At 56.4% G+C, this 14,841-nt stretch overlaps 3 protein-coding genes across 3 annotated transcripts; 2 read left to right on the top strand and 1 right to left on the bottom strand.

The window, feature by feature from the left end:
• Nucleotides 1–1,673: 1,673 nt before the first annotated feature.
• P884DRAFT_297140 (uncharacterized protein) lies at nucleotides 1,674–5,023 on the top strand (the record flags this gene model as incomplete). Its single annotated transcript, XM_069444485.1, has 2 exons — nucleotides 1,674–2,555; nucleotides 2,639–5,023. 2 exons carry the CDS (start codon nucleotides 1,674–1,676, stop codon nucleotides 5,021–5,023), a joined length of 3,267 nt encoding a protein of 1,088 aa, XP_069300646.1.
• Nucleotides 5,024–7,393: 2,370 nt separating this feature from the next.
• On the top strand, nucleotides 7,394–8,759 carry P884DRAFT_192423 (uncharacterized protein; the record flags this gene model as incomplete). Its single annotated transcript, XM_069437675.1, has 3 exons — nucleotides 7,394–7,915; nucleotides 7,985–8,099; nucleotides 8,155–8,759. The coding sequence occupies 3 exons, from the start codon at nucleotides 7,394–7,396 to the stop codon at nucleotides 8,757–8,759; spliced, it is 1,242 nt and encodes a 413-aa protein (XP_069300647.1).
• A 971-nt stretch (nucleotides 8,760–9,730) lies between these two features.
• Nucleotides 9,731–11,685, bottom strand: P884DRAFT_275187 (Ppx/GppA phosphatase family-domain-containing protein; the record flags this gene model as incomplete). Its single annotated transcript, XM_069442817.1, has 3 exons — nucleotides 9,731–9,929; nucleotides 9,980–11,494; nucleotides 11,579–11,685. 3 exons carry the CDS (start codon nucleotides 11,683–11,685, stop codon nucleotides 9,731–9,733), a joined length of 1,821 nt encoding a protein of 606 aa, XP_069300648.1.
• Between the last annotated feature and the right edge of the window lie 3,156 nt (nucleotides 11,686–14,841).

A 14,841-nucleotide genomic window follows, 5' to 3' on the forward strand; every position in this document is an offset into this window, starting at 1 on the left:
GCGGATTGCTGCGGCTGCTGTGGGGAACTAACGATTCGCTACATTCGGTAGTTAATACGTTAACTTACTGCAGTCAGTGTCCAGTGCCTGCGGAACCAGGAGTGTTCAACATGCGGGAAGGGAGCTGCAGATGAGGCTGGACTGAGCTGCAAGGGCCAAAAAAAAAGGAAAAGGAAAAAAAGAAAGGGAAGAGAGGTGTCTCTTCCGAGACCCCAGTTTTACGATATTATTACGAATTTTGGCGGTGGAAATGCCGTGTCGTTTTAGCGATCCTGGACCTGGAATAACATTGGTATCAACAGGACAAGAAATCTGGGGAGCGGGCCAAGTTTCCCAGAGATTCCGTCGTCGCCGCAGCAATGCATAGTCTTGGGTTGGTTGTATTGCCCATCGGCTTGTGGGCGCTTTCTCAAAATAGACAAGACCCACGCTTTTGGTTGGAATGACGTTGTGCCTGCCGAGCTTTCCCCAGCGTTTTCGACTTTTTTTTTCTGACCCTGAATTAGGGGACCTTTCTGGGTACGGAATACACTACACCGCGCTCTTCCATCTCCTGGTTCTACGCCCTGGCAAGGCAGAATGACATGTATAAGCGGGCTGCATTAGCTCCGCCTTGTGGAAGCCGTTGGGCAGGCTGCGGCTGAGCGTAAGGCCTGAGCCCGGAGCTGTCGGGTGGACTGCGCGAAGATGCGAGAGACGCGTGTTTGGCTTCATTGACTTCATTGGCTTCATTGGGCCAGGTACGGAGAAGTCGGAGCACGTCAGACCCGGGTCTCCGACTGGCCATCCACCCCCCCTAGTTGGTGTACTGCGTACTGTGTTGTGCACCTCAGATTTTGAAGGCGTCCCCATCCGGGTTCTTGCTCTGATATTTCGCCGTTGGTTGCCCCCGCAGATCAATTCTCCCGACAGTTTCCTGCCTGGCGATGCCTGGCCCCGCGGTGATGCTCTGGAGTTGACGCTGCAGCATGCCCCAAAAAAAAGAAAAGAAAAGTAAAAAAGAAAAAGGCAACGCACCGAGCAAAAAAACTCTCTCGACTTTTGGGAGAAGACTGTCGTCGACGAATGAGCAACGTACCAGGTACTTTACTAGTCAAGCGTACGGATTACGACTACACTTATCCCCACCCACCCCTTGTCACTCAACGTTCGTCTCTGCACGGCATCGGTCTTTTCTCGTCGCGACACCCTGCCGCTCCCGGGGCTGGACCAACACCTCTACATGGGCTGTTGGCGATTCACCATTCGTGCGCAGTTGTCAACACCCCCGTCGAGTGTGCACAAAGTCAACCCCTGCGTTCAGTCCCTCCTCCCTCGGTGCGCCGGGCCGTCGATCACCAACTAGCACCGCGGTGACCAACCGCGATCTGATCCAAGGCGGCCGAGTCCGAGACACGCAGGTTTCCAGTCTCTCACCATGTCCTCCTCCAGTAAGTGTCATTGAGACCAAGTGCTTGTTCCGCGCTCGTTCCCCGTCGCCCCGAGAAGGGAGGAAAGAGGAGGAGGCAGGGAGGCAGAAATCAGGTTTCTTCTGAAACAACACAGACGAACAAGAGGAAGCAGCTTGCCGGATCGCCGTTCTTTTTTAAGGAAAATTGGGACGGATCGAAGACCGCTAGTTCGGGGACACTAGTTGTTGTGGACGCATTGCTCTGCTGGGGAGGAGGAGGACAATGGCCGAAGGCACGGCGGAAATCCATTTCGTTGACAAGACGGTGACGGCGACGGGGAAACGGCGGCCTCGCTTGGGCCTGTTGACCTCGTTTCTGCCCAAGCTTACACCTCGCTCAGACACCCAGTCGTCGCCCGAGATCGCTCGGAAGGCCGTTCCGAGCGGCTCGACCTCCTCTTACACGTCGCCGACGAGTACAGCAGGTACCGCACCGACCGTGACCACGGGTACCGCCAGGACCAGCGAGGACTCCAAGTCATCATCCCCCTTCGAGTCCACTACCGGGTCGACAGCTCCGTCCCTGTCGCCCGTCGAACAGAGCTCGCCTCTCTTCGATATCGGCCCTTTGACATCCAGCCCTCCAAGGGAAGACGAACCTCGCAAGGCGCCGGCGGTGCCTACCTCTCCGCCTCCGGCCCCGCCCGCAGTGTTCACCAACGTCCGCACACCGTCGCGCATCCCCACCGTCACGTCGACCGAGGCGACGCCCCCAGACAGGGCCCGGGCCGACAGGAGCCCGTCACCCGAGCGTCCCCCCTCGATGGCCAAGCCGCAGCCGAACCGGCTTCAGCCTCGGCATCTGTCTCCGAATCCGAACGCCCGCGGGCGCAGCGTCTCTGCCCAGCCCCCGGCCAGCCGCGAGGTCGAGGCCGACGGCTCGCGGGCGGTGTCCAACCCGCTCGAGAGCCGGTCTCTATCTAAACCTTCGAGCGAGGGCAGCCCGCCGGCCGCTCCCGACAAGCGCAAGAGGAAGAGCTGGTTTCCGGGCGTTCGGTCGCGGGCGAACTCGGACTCGAGCAAGCCAAAGATCCCCAGGGCCTGGGTCATGTCGCCGGATAACCAAGTCGACTACAACACGGCACCTCTGGTTAACGGAGAGAAGGTACCTATCACTCGCGCGCGCGTAATGTAGCAACTGTTTGCAAGCCCGGACGCTAACACACTTGGGAAAAAAAAATTGTGCAGGTCCCTGAGTTGTGGAACGAGGCCGGCAACGTTCTCGTCTACTTGCACCCCAAGGAGAGCAACCGCGGGCCGTGCTTCAAGGTGCCGGATCATGTCTTCAGCTCGTCGGCCAGGCTGGTCGAGCTCTTGGTGACCGAGATGATGGCAGCCACGTCGACGTCCCAAAGTGCCGGGTACCTCGACTTCGCGCCGGTCGAGGGTCCCGTGACGGAAGGTCACCTGTACCTTCCCCTCGGCAACACCGATCTCGAGCGCCTCGTCGCGGCCCGGAACCTGTTCGCGCTCCTGACGCACCAGCCCCTCGTCGGCACGACCGAGAACGGGACCCTGTTCGCTGCCGTCCTCCAGGTGGCCGGCCTGCTCCGGCGCTTCAACTTCTCCAGCTTCGATGGCTCCTCCTTTGGCGAACCGGTCGACACCGCCTTCGACTTCTTCATGGACCGCACCGGCATCGCCGATCTGCGCCGCAGCCGGGAGAAGACCCTCGAGGCGCTCATCTTGGCCGAGCAGATGAAGTCGCGGAACCTGTACAACGAGGCCTTTGCGCACGCGGTGGGCAAGTACGAGTCGATCCTCGAGCTCAAGTCGCCCCTTTACGAGCGCATCTCGGTCAGCACCCGCCAGCGCCTGGACCGCGCCCACCTGGACCTGGTCAACCGCCTGGCCGGCGTCAACGCCCGGCTCGAGGCATTCGAGTTCCCCTCGCTCTTTGCCGGCACCGCCAGCTCGACCTCGACCGAGGAGTACAAGAACGTCAAGTTCAAGGAATGGCGCAACTCGTTCTCCAAGATGAGGAACTTCGTCCTCGGCTACTACAAGGGCCTCTTCGGCAACTGGCCGCCCCGCGCCCGCAGCAAGAAGAACTACTTCTCGCAGAGCGGGCTGAACCGGGAGTGCCTGAAGATCCTCTACTCGGACTGTTGCGCCCTGTACGACCTCCTGGTGGACCGCCAGTCCATGACGCCCCGCGTCATCGGGGAGGGGTACGAGGAGCCCGAGGAAGACAAGAAGGACAAGAAGGAAAAGAAGGCCGGGGACGTCTCCATCTCCGCCCTCCGCAAGATCCTCAGCGAGTTCGACAAGTCGTCGCCCCCCGTCCTGCCCCCGATCCCCTTCGACGTCCCAAAGCTCCCCAGCATGACGGCCATCTACGAGAACTTCCACGAGCTGCCCGCCAAGAAGCAGGCCAAGTACAGCAAGGCCCTGCAGCCGCACGAGCTCCAGCTGATGCTCATCAAGTCGCGTAACATCGACACGGAAACCCTCAGCATGCCCTTCCTCCTTGCCTACAAAGACTTTGAGCTGCGGGAGGCCAAGGGCGTCAACCCAGCCGACCTGCCGGACCAGCGCATCGGCTACTGGCTCTTCCTCTACGTCGTCCTGCAGTCCCTCCCCATGCTGGTCGTCGACGCCCCTGGGCTGCGCTACACCGAGGGTGTCGAGTACTTCCTCTGTGAAGCCCCGCAGGGGAACCCCCCCTGGACGGACGAGGCGGGCCAGACCCGCAAGATGTGGTTCCAGACGGGCAACTCCAACGTCGTCGAACTCTCCGCCGACGTCGTCATGTTCTCGGTCGAGGGCACCTACATGCGGTCGCACTGCTGGCTCGCAGCCAAAGAGTGGGACGCCGCATCCTCCTCGGGGGCACCACCCCTCGGCGTCCCTCCGCTCGCCGCGGCGGCGGCGGCCGAACAAACCTCGCCGCTCCAGCCGCCGCGCGCCGCGTTCCGCGACATGGACCCTTCCGGCGCCTCCCTTTCCTCCCGACCACCTTCATCCTCCTCGTCGACAAACGGCAACACCAGCGCCTGGACGACCCATCAACAACAGCAGCAATACCATCACCGCTACAGCAGCACCAACAGCGGGAACTCGTCGCCGCATCTCCGCCCCCGCGCGGGGTCGATGACGACCAACGACCGCGCCCGCCAGGCCTTCCGCGCCAGCATGGCGATCGGGCTGGAGCCGCTGCCCATGCCGGCCGCGCCGCCCGGCTTCGAGCGGGGCTCGAGGGTGATGAGTATCGGGTCCCTGTCCAGCGGCGGCGGCGGCGGGAGCGCCGGGCGGGTGAGTCCCGCGTTCGGAAGTCCCGGGTTCGCAAGTCCCGGTCCTGCTGCTGCTGGTGGTGGGGAGACGTACCAGCTCGGGCTGAGGGCCAGCCGGTCGGCCGTCAACCTCGGCCAGCTCGCGGGGCCCGCCGGCGCCGGCGCCGGCGGCAGCAGCCAGCTGAGGAAGTCGAGCTACGGCGGTCTCGGACCGTCGAACCTCGGACCGGGCGGCGGCCCAGGCGGGAACGAGCCACTCGCCAGGGGGGGGAGCACGTTTGAAGACATTTTAAAGGGCATGGACGGGAAGGAGAAGAAGAAGAAGAAGCTGTTTTTCTGATCAAGCCAGCTTGTGTAGGGCGGTTGCGGGATGCGGTTTCTTGGTAAAAAAAAAAAATAAAAAAAAACATCTTGGTCGGGCCTGCCTTTTTTAAAAAGAAAACTTTTTCTCTTTCGGCTTTCATCCGCGAGGCATCTGTATAGATGATACCCCTAATTTTATTGCATAATTAGCCTTTTGTCCGTCTCGCTCTGCAACTTGATCCTGCTCGTTCTTAGCGTCCGGAGAACAGACGAAGACAAATAAGGCAAGCACTGGAAAAGAGATGGATACCCAACTCGGTTGTTTAATATTTCGAGATTTGCAAGCGAGCTGCATGGCAGATGGTAAGGTATCCCACATTAGGAAGGCATAAAAGTAGGATGATAGTTCAGAGGTCTAGACTAGAGGCTTATTCTCGGTCGCGCAGAGAGGCTTTTATAATTCAAGGACGGATCCAGGCGAAGGAGGGAGGGGGAGGAAGCTAGGGAAAGTCCCACCTCTCAACAACAGCGAATCAGTATTTAGGTAAGCCTGTTACCCCAGGCAGCCAAAGGTATGTACATACAATACATACACAGTACTCTATCTCGTAGGAAGGGTGCAGAAGGCGGAACAACGAAAACCGGGAGCTTCACCGATTCTACCATCCGGTGCTCGTGGCACAGACGACTTGGCCTACCAACTTTCAATCACCAGATCCTTCTCATGACTTGTGGATGCACCCGTTCGTCTTCTTGGCATCCCATGCTCTCGGTGCTACCTGACCCTTGCGCAAACGTGGGGGGTTCTCTCAGGGCACAAGTACCTTGCCTTGCCTGCTCGCGGTCGTGAGCCTATATGACCTTCCGGAAGTACTTGACCTCTTGCACCAATCGAAATGCAGTAGTTGGTACTTTGATTAGCTGTAGCTGCATATACTTGACAGACAGCATCTTTGCATCTCGCCCGTCTCCCCTCCAATGGGGTATTCAATGGGGTAGGCATCCAAGCCCCACCAATTGCGGCATTGCGCAAATCGTTCTCTTGTTTCAGACGCAGCCATGGTTACGCAGGAGAGTCCTGTATATATATATATATACCTAGAGATTGAAGGCTCAGAGGCGCACGACTGCGACCTGGACTGCCTGGTGGAGGCGCAGCTCCGTAACTTGGTTTCGTGATTCCTGTGTCCCGAACTGTTGGTGAGCGCGGGGCCGGGTGATGACATACATAACATACGTAGTTACCTTACTTACACAAAGTATCCGTACCTGTTGCAAACCACGCGCTGAATCGCCGTGCCGCCTCCAAAGTACGGCCCGACGTCCCCTGCCTCCTTCAAATGCAGCCCTCCGTGGCCTACTTAGTGTATGGGTAGAGATGCCACTTTTGGGGGCCCAAGACAAGTGGACGCGCATTTGCGCGCTACTGCTCTTCCACTAGTTAATTGACTACAGATTTACATAGCACTACCAAGATCATCCAACACAATCAACAAGTAAATTCATGTCAGCACGCAAGCACTTTTTTTTTCACCACCGGGCAAATTCGCACACCTCTTTCCTGTGTCGCTCTCCGCCATACAACAACGACACAGGTGATTGCGCAGCCTAACGTGTCGTGCAATCTGGAAATACTCGTAGACCACACCACCTTTGTGCGGCGTAAAAGTGTTGCCAAGAGCCGGGCCCCGATTTTTGGGCCGCACAGGCTGAAAGCCAACAGTAAATGATGTAACTAACCATGAGAATGTACCTAACCCGGATTAGGGGGATTGGATTCACTCTGCGTGGTTCTCCATCAAGCAGCCGACAAGATTAGCGCAAGATACGCAAGTCGGCTATTCAGTTACCGAGGACGTTTCCATTAAATAACAGCCAGAGAATTGTGTACGCAATGGCGGGTGCTCTCGTGAAGAACTCCTTCCTATACTCCAGTGTCCGAGTTTTGTCTCTCGCCCAGTCGAGTGGAATTGAATTTTGTAGGCGGGTAGTCATTTTCGGAGTGCTGCAGGGGACTGATTGGTCCGTCAAGCCCAGCCTGATCGACCGAATTGACCAATCAGACCTACCTTGTTTCACCGATATGGAAGTCACCAGGCGTGGGTGTGCCGTTTGGCGTGTAAGGGCAGACAGAGGACGAGGTGAGAGGCTCTGAGGTTGCGGCATGGTTATGAGGGCACAGAAAAACGAGCGGGCGGTCCACGCTCTGCTAGCCTCATCTCCTTCTCACCTCCAAGTAACTACTCCATAGAAGAGGACGTCATCCCGAAGTTTTCGGAGTACGCTGGCCCTCTCGGTGGTGCCTCATCAGTTTTGTTTGACGTCGGCTCGTGCCGTACTGTTGTCTCGGCTGCACCTCACGCCCTACTAACCGCTAGCTTCGGCATCTAGAGGCGCGGGGCCAACCATGTCTGACAACGCAGACCGCTTCATGCTCGATGTGGTTATGGAATCTGTGCCCCACAGGGACATTGACGGCCAGGAAACCGCAAGTAGCTCGGCGTCGGCCGAGGACTGCTCGGATTTCTTTGACTTCGATGCATACTATAGCCCCGGCGTGGAAACCGATGTAACCACGCCCCCCTCAGAAGGGGAGCCCGCCGGCGGCAGTTTGCCCCTGGCCCAGGGTACTACCCTGGCGAAGAATCCCAGCCACGTCGAGGACACCCCCATGCCAGATGCCCCAGCCCAGGAGTCTCAATCCCTCAATCTCTGGCCACAGCTTTCTGGCCCTCAGCCTCCACGCGATAAAGTGATCTTCCTGGAGTCCTCGCCTTCTCCACAGCCCTCTGGAGAGATGAGTCCTAAAGGACCGGCCCGGGTCCGCTCGGCCTCGGGCCAAAGAACACGAGTCATCAAAGACCTGGATAAGACGAACAAGGTCCGGGAGCGTGGGGCTTGTTACCATTGCAAGATAAACAAGAAAGGCGTAGGTGATGACCTTCTTGTATTCCTGCGCGGTACCTTCCGGCCCGTGCTGACGTCAGGTCGATTCCAGTGCGATGATGCAGAGATTTGCAAGGAGTGCAGCAAGCGGTTCGAAAAAAAGCCGTCCTGTTCCAAGCGTGCATGCATCCGGAAGCCGCTGAAGGAAATGATCCCGCCAAAGCTCGGTAGGCTTCATCTTCCCATGTCCCGCCGGCAACGGTGACGCTGACTTGTTCACAGGCAGATGGAACTGGGCAAACCCATCGCTCCTGATGCCCGGTCGCAACCAGTTCGAGGCTGGCGCCGAGTCCGTTTTTTGTTCCCTATCCGTGGACGGACCCTACTTGGAACTCCGTGCGAGTCGGTTCACACTTGCGAACGAGAGACAGAACGGGGTCCAGAGCTTTCAAGGGGTTGGCATCATGCCATCCGACCTTCCTTCGGACGAGAACATTTATCTTTGGATGGAACGGCAAATACTGGCCGAGAACAAGCCGAGCTTTGAAGCGTATATGGACAAATTGCTTGTCGGTTTAGCAAGTCAGCAGCGAGCAAGACCGCAGCCGTGGGCCCATCAGATCCCCGAGCAACTGGTTCTGGAGACTCTTAGGATGCGGTGCATGTGCAAGGTCTGGAGTGCCGAGCAACTCTTTCTCGAGCAGCGCAGGGCCCAGATATCGCCATTCGATATAAGATTTGCATCAATGAAAGACTCCCTTCGGCTACTTGCAGGCCGAAGGATCTCGGAACTCGAGCGGAAGATCACCGAAGACCTTGAGAAATATCTCGGACGAAAAGAACCGGCATCGACCCACCCGATGATACTTGTTGTCAAGTGTAAGTAAAAGCCGGGCCGGCCGACCCCTTCGCGGTCGCTCTCGGGGAATGCTCGCTCCTGTGAATGCCGCTCCCAAGACAACCCCGGGGCAGTTCAATGAGGACTAGGTGACTGACACGGTAGATAGGGGTGCTGTTGTGGCAGACGATATTGATATACCGGCAGTCCTTGAGCTTGGTGTTGGAGCAGCAGCAAACCAACGCCGAGCCAATATCCTACGGAGGTCAGTACGGCCCCATTAGTGTGAGTAGTGTTCAATCTAATGACTGACCCGAGAGATCAGTGATGCCTGATCCCGCATGGAGGCATGATTTCAGGAACGAGACAATACAGCTACTTGAGGCCATCATTATCATATACTCGGAGGTGTTTCAAAAGAACACCACGATCGAGAAGGTTATGACCGCCGAACTCCCGTTTTACCCGGATGACGTCGTGGATCTTCACACGACGCATCGGAAGGCGTGGCAGGCGCTTCCTGGCTTCTGTAAGTCTTTCATATGAGCTGTCGTCAAACGGAACGACACTAACCTCAAGGATTAGACGAGAAAATATCAAGTCAGGTGTTCCCCACTGACGATCTGATCGTTGAGTGTTTCGCGGCAAAGGAGGCGAAGCTCCTGGCAAGGGCCCGACCTTAGGCTGTACATTAGGGATGAGCTCGTCGTAAGCTTGCGGGCAGGCTGGAGGCGGACCATTGACGTATGAATCCACGCATGTTTCATATTCAAATCTTCGGTTGTGCTGGTTGGGAACCTATCAGCATGGGTCCTCAATGGATTGGAAACGAGAGGTGTTGGAAATATGAAGACAAACTTTCGGGCTGGGCATTGGAAAATGTATTCCGGTCAGGAGGCTTGAAGCAATATAGTGTTATCAATCGGTGCGGTGGGGAATGCGGTTGTTGGACCGGGAACGAGCAGCAGTCCGGCAGTCTCGGCCGTAAGCCAGCAGCAAACCAATGGCAAGGGAATCAATTCAAACCGAGAGCGCCAAACTCTCTTTCACGAGTGGCTGAACGGTGACGGAGACTTCTCTCCCTGAGCGTCGGTGCTTCTTTAGACCCCTGAAGGTCTCGTGGATAACGTCGGGGCCAACTCCCATCGCCGCGTCCGGATTTACCGAGATTTCCAGCTGAACCCGGATGGGATTATGGCGTAGTGTCGTTGCCCGGAACCTAACGTATCGTTTAGCGCACGCTGGAGAGGCGTAAGGATTGCCACTTGCCTGATTTTCTCCTGGATGGCACCTCGAGCCTTTGGCCATCCTCGTACGATTGCAGCCATCGCTGAGGTCACAGAGCCGGTATAATCGGCCCAAAACGTCGCGTCTGGATCTGCAGCATCCATCAGAGCCCGTAGGTTCTTGTAAAGTGGCTCATCAACGGGTGCTAAGCTCGCGCCCCACCTGGCACAGGTTGTGACACCCAGCACGGCGCGGGCGAGGTGCGTCAGCCCGGGCTGATCAGGATAACTGATCGCATTGTGCAAAGCAGCAGACGCATTTGTCTCGGCGTCGCATCCCAGCTGGCTCCATATCTGCTCAGCATAGAGGGCGTCAAGGCGTAAGCCAAAAATCGTAGTCGTGCTAGCCAAGTTCAAATCTGGCGGGAAAGCGGATCGTAACGCATCGAGAACCACTTCAACAGGTGCCGCGTCTGGGACAGGTTGAAAAGGTACGTGTTTCCCCAAGACGAGCCCGGAGTGACTTAATGGATTGCTGTGCCGAATTTCCGTCGGCAAGCTCATCATCAGGGCGCCTTCGCGGTTGCCGCCAGAGCAGAAGGTGACGGAGCGAATTGGAGGAACAGCAGAAATGAGCGCGTCGACCACAGCGACTATGGCGGGGAACTGAGCGCGCCGGCGCTTCGACATGCCGAATATCTTCCCCTCAAAGGATTTGTCGAACTCGAGCAAGTCTTTGGTCCGCCCGAATAGGTGACCGGACACCGTGAACCCCCCAATGGATGGAATTGGGTACGGCTGTATCGGATGCCTGTTCATCAGCATGCTCCCGTAGCCTCGAAAGCCGCCACCGCAAAGATAGACGTCAATCCCCGCCGTTGCTTCACCCTCCCCAGCTTTGCCCCGTTGGGCCTCGGCGGCGTCTGTGGCAAGCGAAGGAAACTTGGCGCACAATGTCCTGAAAGCCTCGCTCATGCTGTTGCGGAGACGAGAAATCTCTGACGCTTGTGTCTCGGCGTCACTGCTGTCCAGAACACTAGTAAGATGGGCCGCGCCAAAGGGCAGGCTCTGCCCGGCGAGGGCTGCGGCGACCTCTGGACTCGTGCCGCTCTCTCGAGGACGGGCATAGGTGTCCAGATACGTCATCTGGACGCTTCCTCCCCCAAGATCAAGAAAAAGCCCTTTCACATCGACGAAGCCGGAGCGAGCTCCCACTGAGCCAAAGAGCGTCTCGACCGGTGGCGCAAGGACGTACACGGGCAGACCCGGAGAGGCAGACCGTATGGCCTCAAGCATGGTCGTGGCGTTTTCTGCCCGACGCATCGCTTCTGTCGCAAAGATTCTCATTTGGCTAGGAGGAACATCGTAGTCTTCAACGGCGATAGACCTGAACCTTGCCAGTGTTTGCGAGACTAACTTAATCGTCTCCTCGGGGAAGAACAACGATGGCCCGCCAAGCGCATCAAATAACGAGATAGCGGCGCGTTCCCGATAGATGCACCTGAGCTGTCGCGCTCGCGGAGGAGAAAGGTCTACGATGGAAAACCGGATGCCATTGCTAGGGCAAGTCTCGTCAGCCTACTGCACGAAATGACGAAAAAGTGTGGTGCTGCGTTAATGGGAGAAGCTTTGCTTTGCTTACCTTCCCATGTCGACCAAAGCATATAAATGACTCGAACTGGACGGGTCCCATCGGAACAACTTCTGCTCGAGGTTCTCGAGGGTAACTATGTCCACCAGGGAGCCCATCTCGAGCATAAGAATTGTCACAAGGAATGGGAAAGCCCAACTGACATAGGTTCCAGCTTGCTTCTGCAGTTCATTCGCGATAATGGAAATGTGTAAGAGTGGGTTGTTTGGAAGTGGGGCTGCAGTGATTTTGGAGGTAGGTATGCCCAACCATGCAGTGGCGACGCTCAGATCTGGCTTCAAAATGTTATCAGACAAAACGTGGACAACCACGACTGGACACCGACTATTTGGAAAGGGAGCAGTTGCTCGCGGGGCCAGGGTGTTGATCCCGGCCTAACTGCTTTTCTTTTGCATTTCTCTGCGGGCTTGTGAGTTTTTTTTTTTTTTTTTTTTCCAGCAATGATGGCGACTGATTCCTCTTGCGATGCCAATTCGAATCAATAGCAAGGTGCTATCGAGGCAATCAGCAAACAAACGACTCCCACACTGGTGCCCAAGGCTCGTCATTTCTCCTTCAAATTCATGCTTAGGTTGTCGACATACTTTATTAAGAGAGACTGCTTAGGTGTCTTATAGTCTGGCTGGATCTCCCGTGAGATTTTCTCCTTGAACCCGACGCCTTTTATCAAGTCCACCAGTTAAGAGAAATTCACACTGTGGGTCAGCTCAAACAATTTCACTTGCTATGTTCTAGTCGATCAGGTGGACTTTCAACCGGATCAAGGACATACGCCACCAGCCTTTTTTTTTAAAAAAAAAAAATTAAACAGTGGGGGAGGGGAAGAGTCTCGAGAAGGCCATAGAAAGCATGCTGGAACGAAAATGTCTTGATATGCAAACTGGTTGTCGGGCTGGGATGGGAAGAGCCACGTGCTTATTTTTGGTCTCCAGTCATTGCAAGCCCACTAATCCGTACATCTTTCAGGCGAAAGCTGCCAACGGCCGGGTGAGACCCAAACCATTTTTGGGATCTGCAGGTTTGAGTGTCCTCCTGCAAGTCGGTAAATATCGCCCAGTTAAGCAAGGGTCTTCTTCCCTCGGTGTGGATTCGACAAGTCCCTCTGATGAAGCGGTGAGCAGCCGTTCCTGGCCAAAATGGGCAATGCGACCTCATGTCGTGCCCATCCCGCGGCATATTCGACAAGGAGAAGGGGGGACAGGTGGGTAGGGACGAAGACGAGCGCGTTTCGGCAACATGTCTTCGTATGTTGGATTGCCGCCAGATCTGTCAATTGCGAGCCTCTACGGAGTATTCCCATATCACTCTTATTTTCTCAGAGGTGAACTTTCGGCGACGTCCCACCTCCTTCACTGGAATTGGGAAGACATGTTCCCCAATACGGAATGTCCTGCCGGTGAATTTGGAGACCACACACTAGGAGGCATGGGGGCGATATGTGGCATCTGGTTCTGATCGGATTGGTGGGGAACCACTTAAACTGACGCGCGACTTTTGCTGCTCTAAACGCGAAAAAACGCGCTATTCGTGTCACCCTGGTTCCGTCTTCAACCCCTCGTTCTGCCACACTGTGTGCTGCATCGCGGTCCCCCGGTGGTTTCTACTCTGTTGCATGCTTCTCTCATATCCTACTATCACCTTCTACCATGCAGTCGACGTCCACGGGGGGTGTTCGTTGGTGTTGTTGTTCTTCCGATCAATCAATTGGGGAGAGTCTCTCGCAATGTCGATGTGCAGGCCCACACTCACCAAGTCGAGCTCCATTCGTGGCGGCGAAAATGTACTGTGATGGGAGTTGATAATTCGCACCAGCAGCTTCGCGCCGGTCGACCCCTCGGGCCTTCCATTCGCTTGCAGCTTGCATGTGGTTTCTTCACGTGTCATGAACGCTTCCCAGCCTCTCATTTTTCCCGCCTCAATCTCGACAAGCTCAATCACATCGCGCAGAACCGGGCTCCTAGCTTCTGTGCGACGCGTGGATTCGTCGCCGCGCAGAAAAAGGATTCCAAGCCCGCGAATCGCGAACTTCCAAAATGCTCCTGTTTTGGTGATTTACAAGCTGGGCTCCGCTATCAGCCACTTGGTCTCTCGCTCCACGCGCCACGAGCCCCCAGAGTTGCATTCCGCGAAGTAGTGTAGGATCTCTTCTGATGAGGGCGCTGACCAAGCGCAACTCATTGTGTGGCTTCGCACACGAAGAGTGTGTGTCCTATGCTGGTAGCGGTGGCCGGCTCTTCATACCTTGTAGTGCACTGCTGCAATTGGTCCTAAATGCAGGAACTTTGTACAGTACTCTAGGGTGCACTGAACACTGATGGCGTAAACGGAGGATAGTACTTCTGTCACAGTTCCGGGCTTCACTTGTGGCATTGCGTATTGCTTGAACGAAACCTGTCCTTCGCGGTCCTCCATGCTCCCGTCACCGCTGTTGTCTTGCTCTTGCAGGCCGGCATCAATGGTTCTATCTCCTTTAGACTACGACATTCCCATCATCCGCGCTTTTCCGGGCAGCGGCAGCGAACATTGCATTGGTTGCTCCACCACAAAACAGCCCTCCGTTTTCTGTGAGGATGGTGAAGGTTGAACAGGGACAGACCCCCGGATCCAAAAACTGGCTGCAGCTGCGTTGCTGAACAAGGTTCGTTCCAAGGGACCTGCATCATCTCCACTCGAGTCAAGTGCCCGCGTACACTACGCTGTAACAGTATGTAATCCGTACTATGTAATGTACCACCTACCAAGGTGTGGAGCCCCTCCTAGTAGCTGGCCGTTCCAGCTGTGGGGAGTGTGTGCGGTTGGGGTTCCTGTCGGGTGCGGGTGAGGGCCAGCTGGTCTCTGGTCTCTTGTCGAGAGAGCCCACCCGTGCCCACCGCCCCAGACACTCGCCCGCTCCCTCCTTGCATGAGCCCAGCACCGTTACATATCCCCAATCCACCCCCATCTTGGTTGATCCCGCTTCTTCCCCCCTTTCCCTAGCGCAGTCATTCATTTGCGACTCCAATGACGACCGGTCGCGCTCGGCGCAGGGTCTCGGGTCTCTGAACGATATCACGACAAGCGGCCAGCAAGACACTGCCGAAAAAGAGCGCTGCGCTCACCTCTCTCCTCGGTTTTTTTCTCACCAGACAGACAACCGTGTTTCATTGTCTCTTTTTCCTTCTCTTGCCTTTTCCTTACCTCTCTGGCGACGATTTTCCTTTTTATGTCGACGATTCCCAAACCATCGACGATATAACATTTACAAGGGGACGAGA

This window comes from Thermothelomyces heterothallicus (assembly GCF_042370625.1).
Source record: "Thermothelomyces heterothallicus CBS 202.75 unplaced genomic scaffold P884_scaffold_3, whole genome shotgun sequence".
NCBI lineage: Eukaryota > Fungi > Ascomycota > Sordariomycetes > Sordariales > Chaetomiaceae > Thermothelomyces > Thermothelomyces heterothallicus.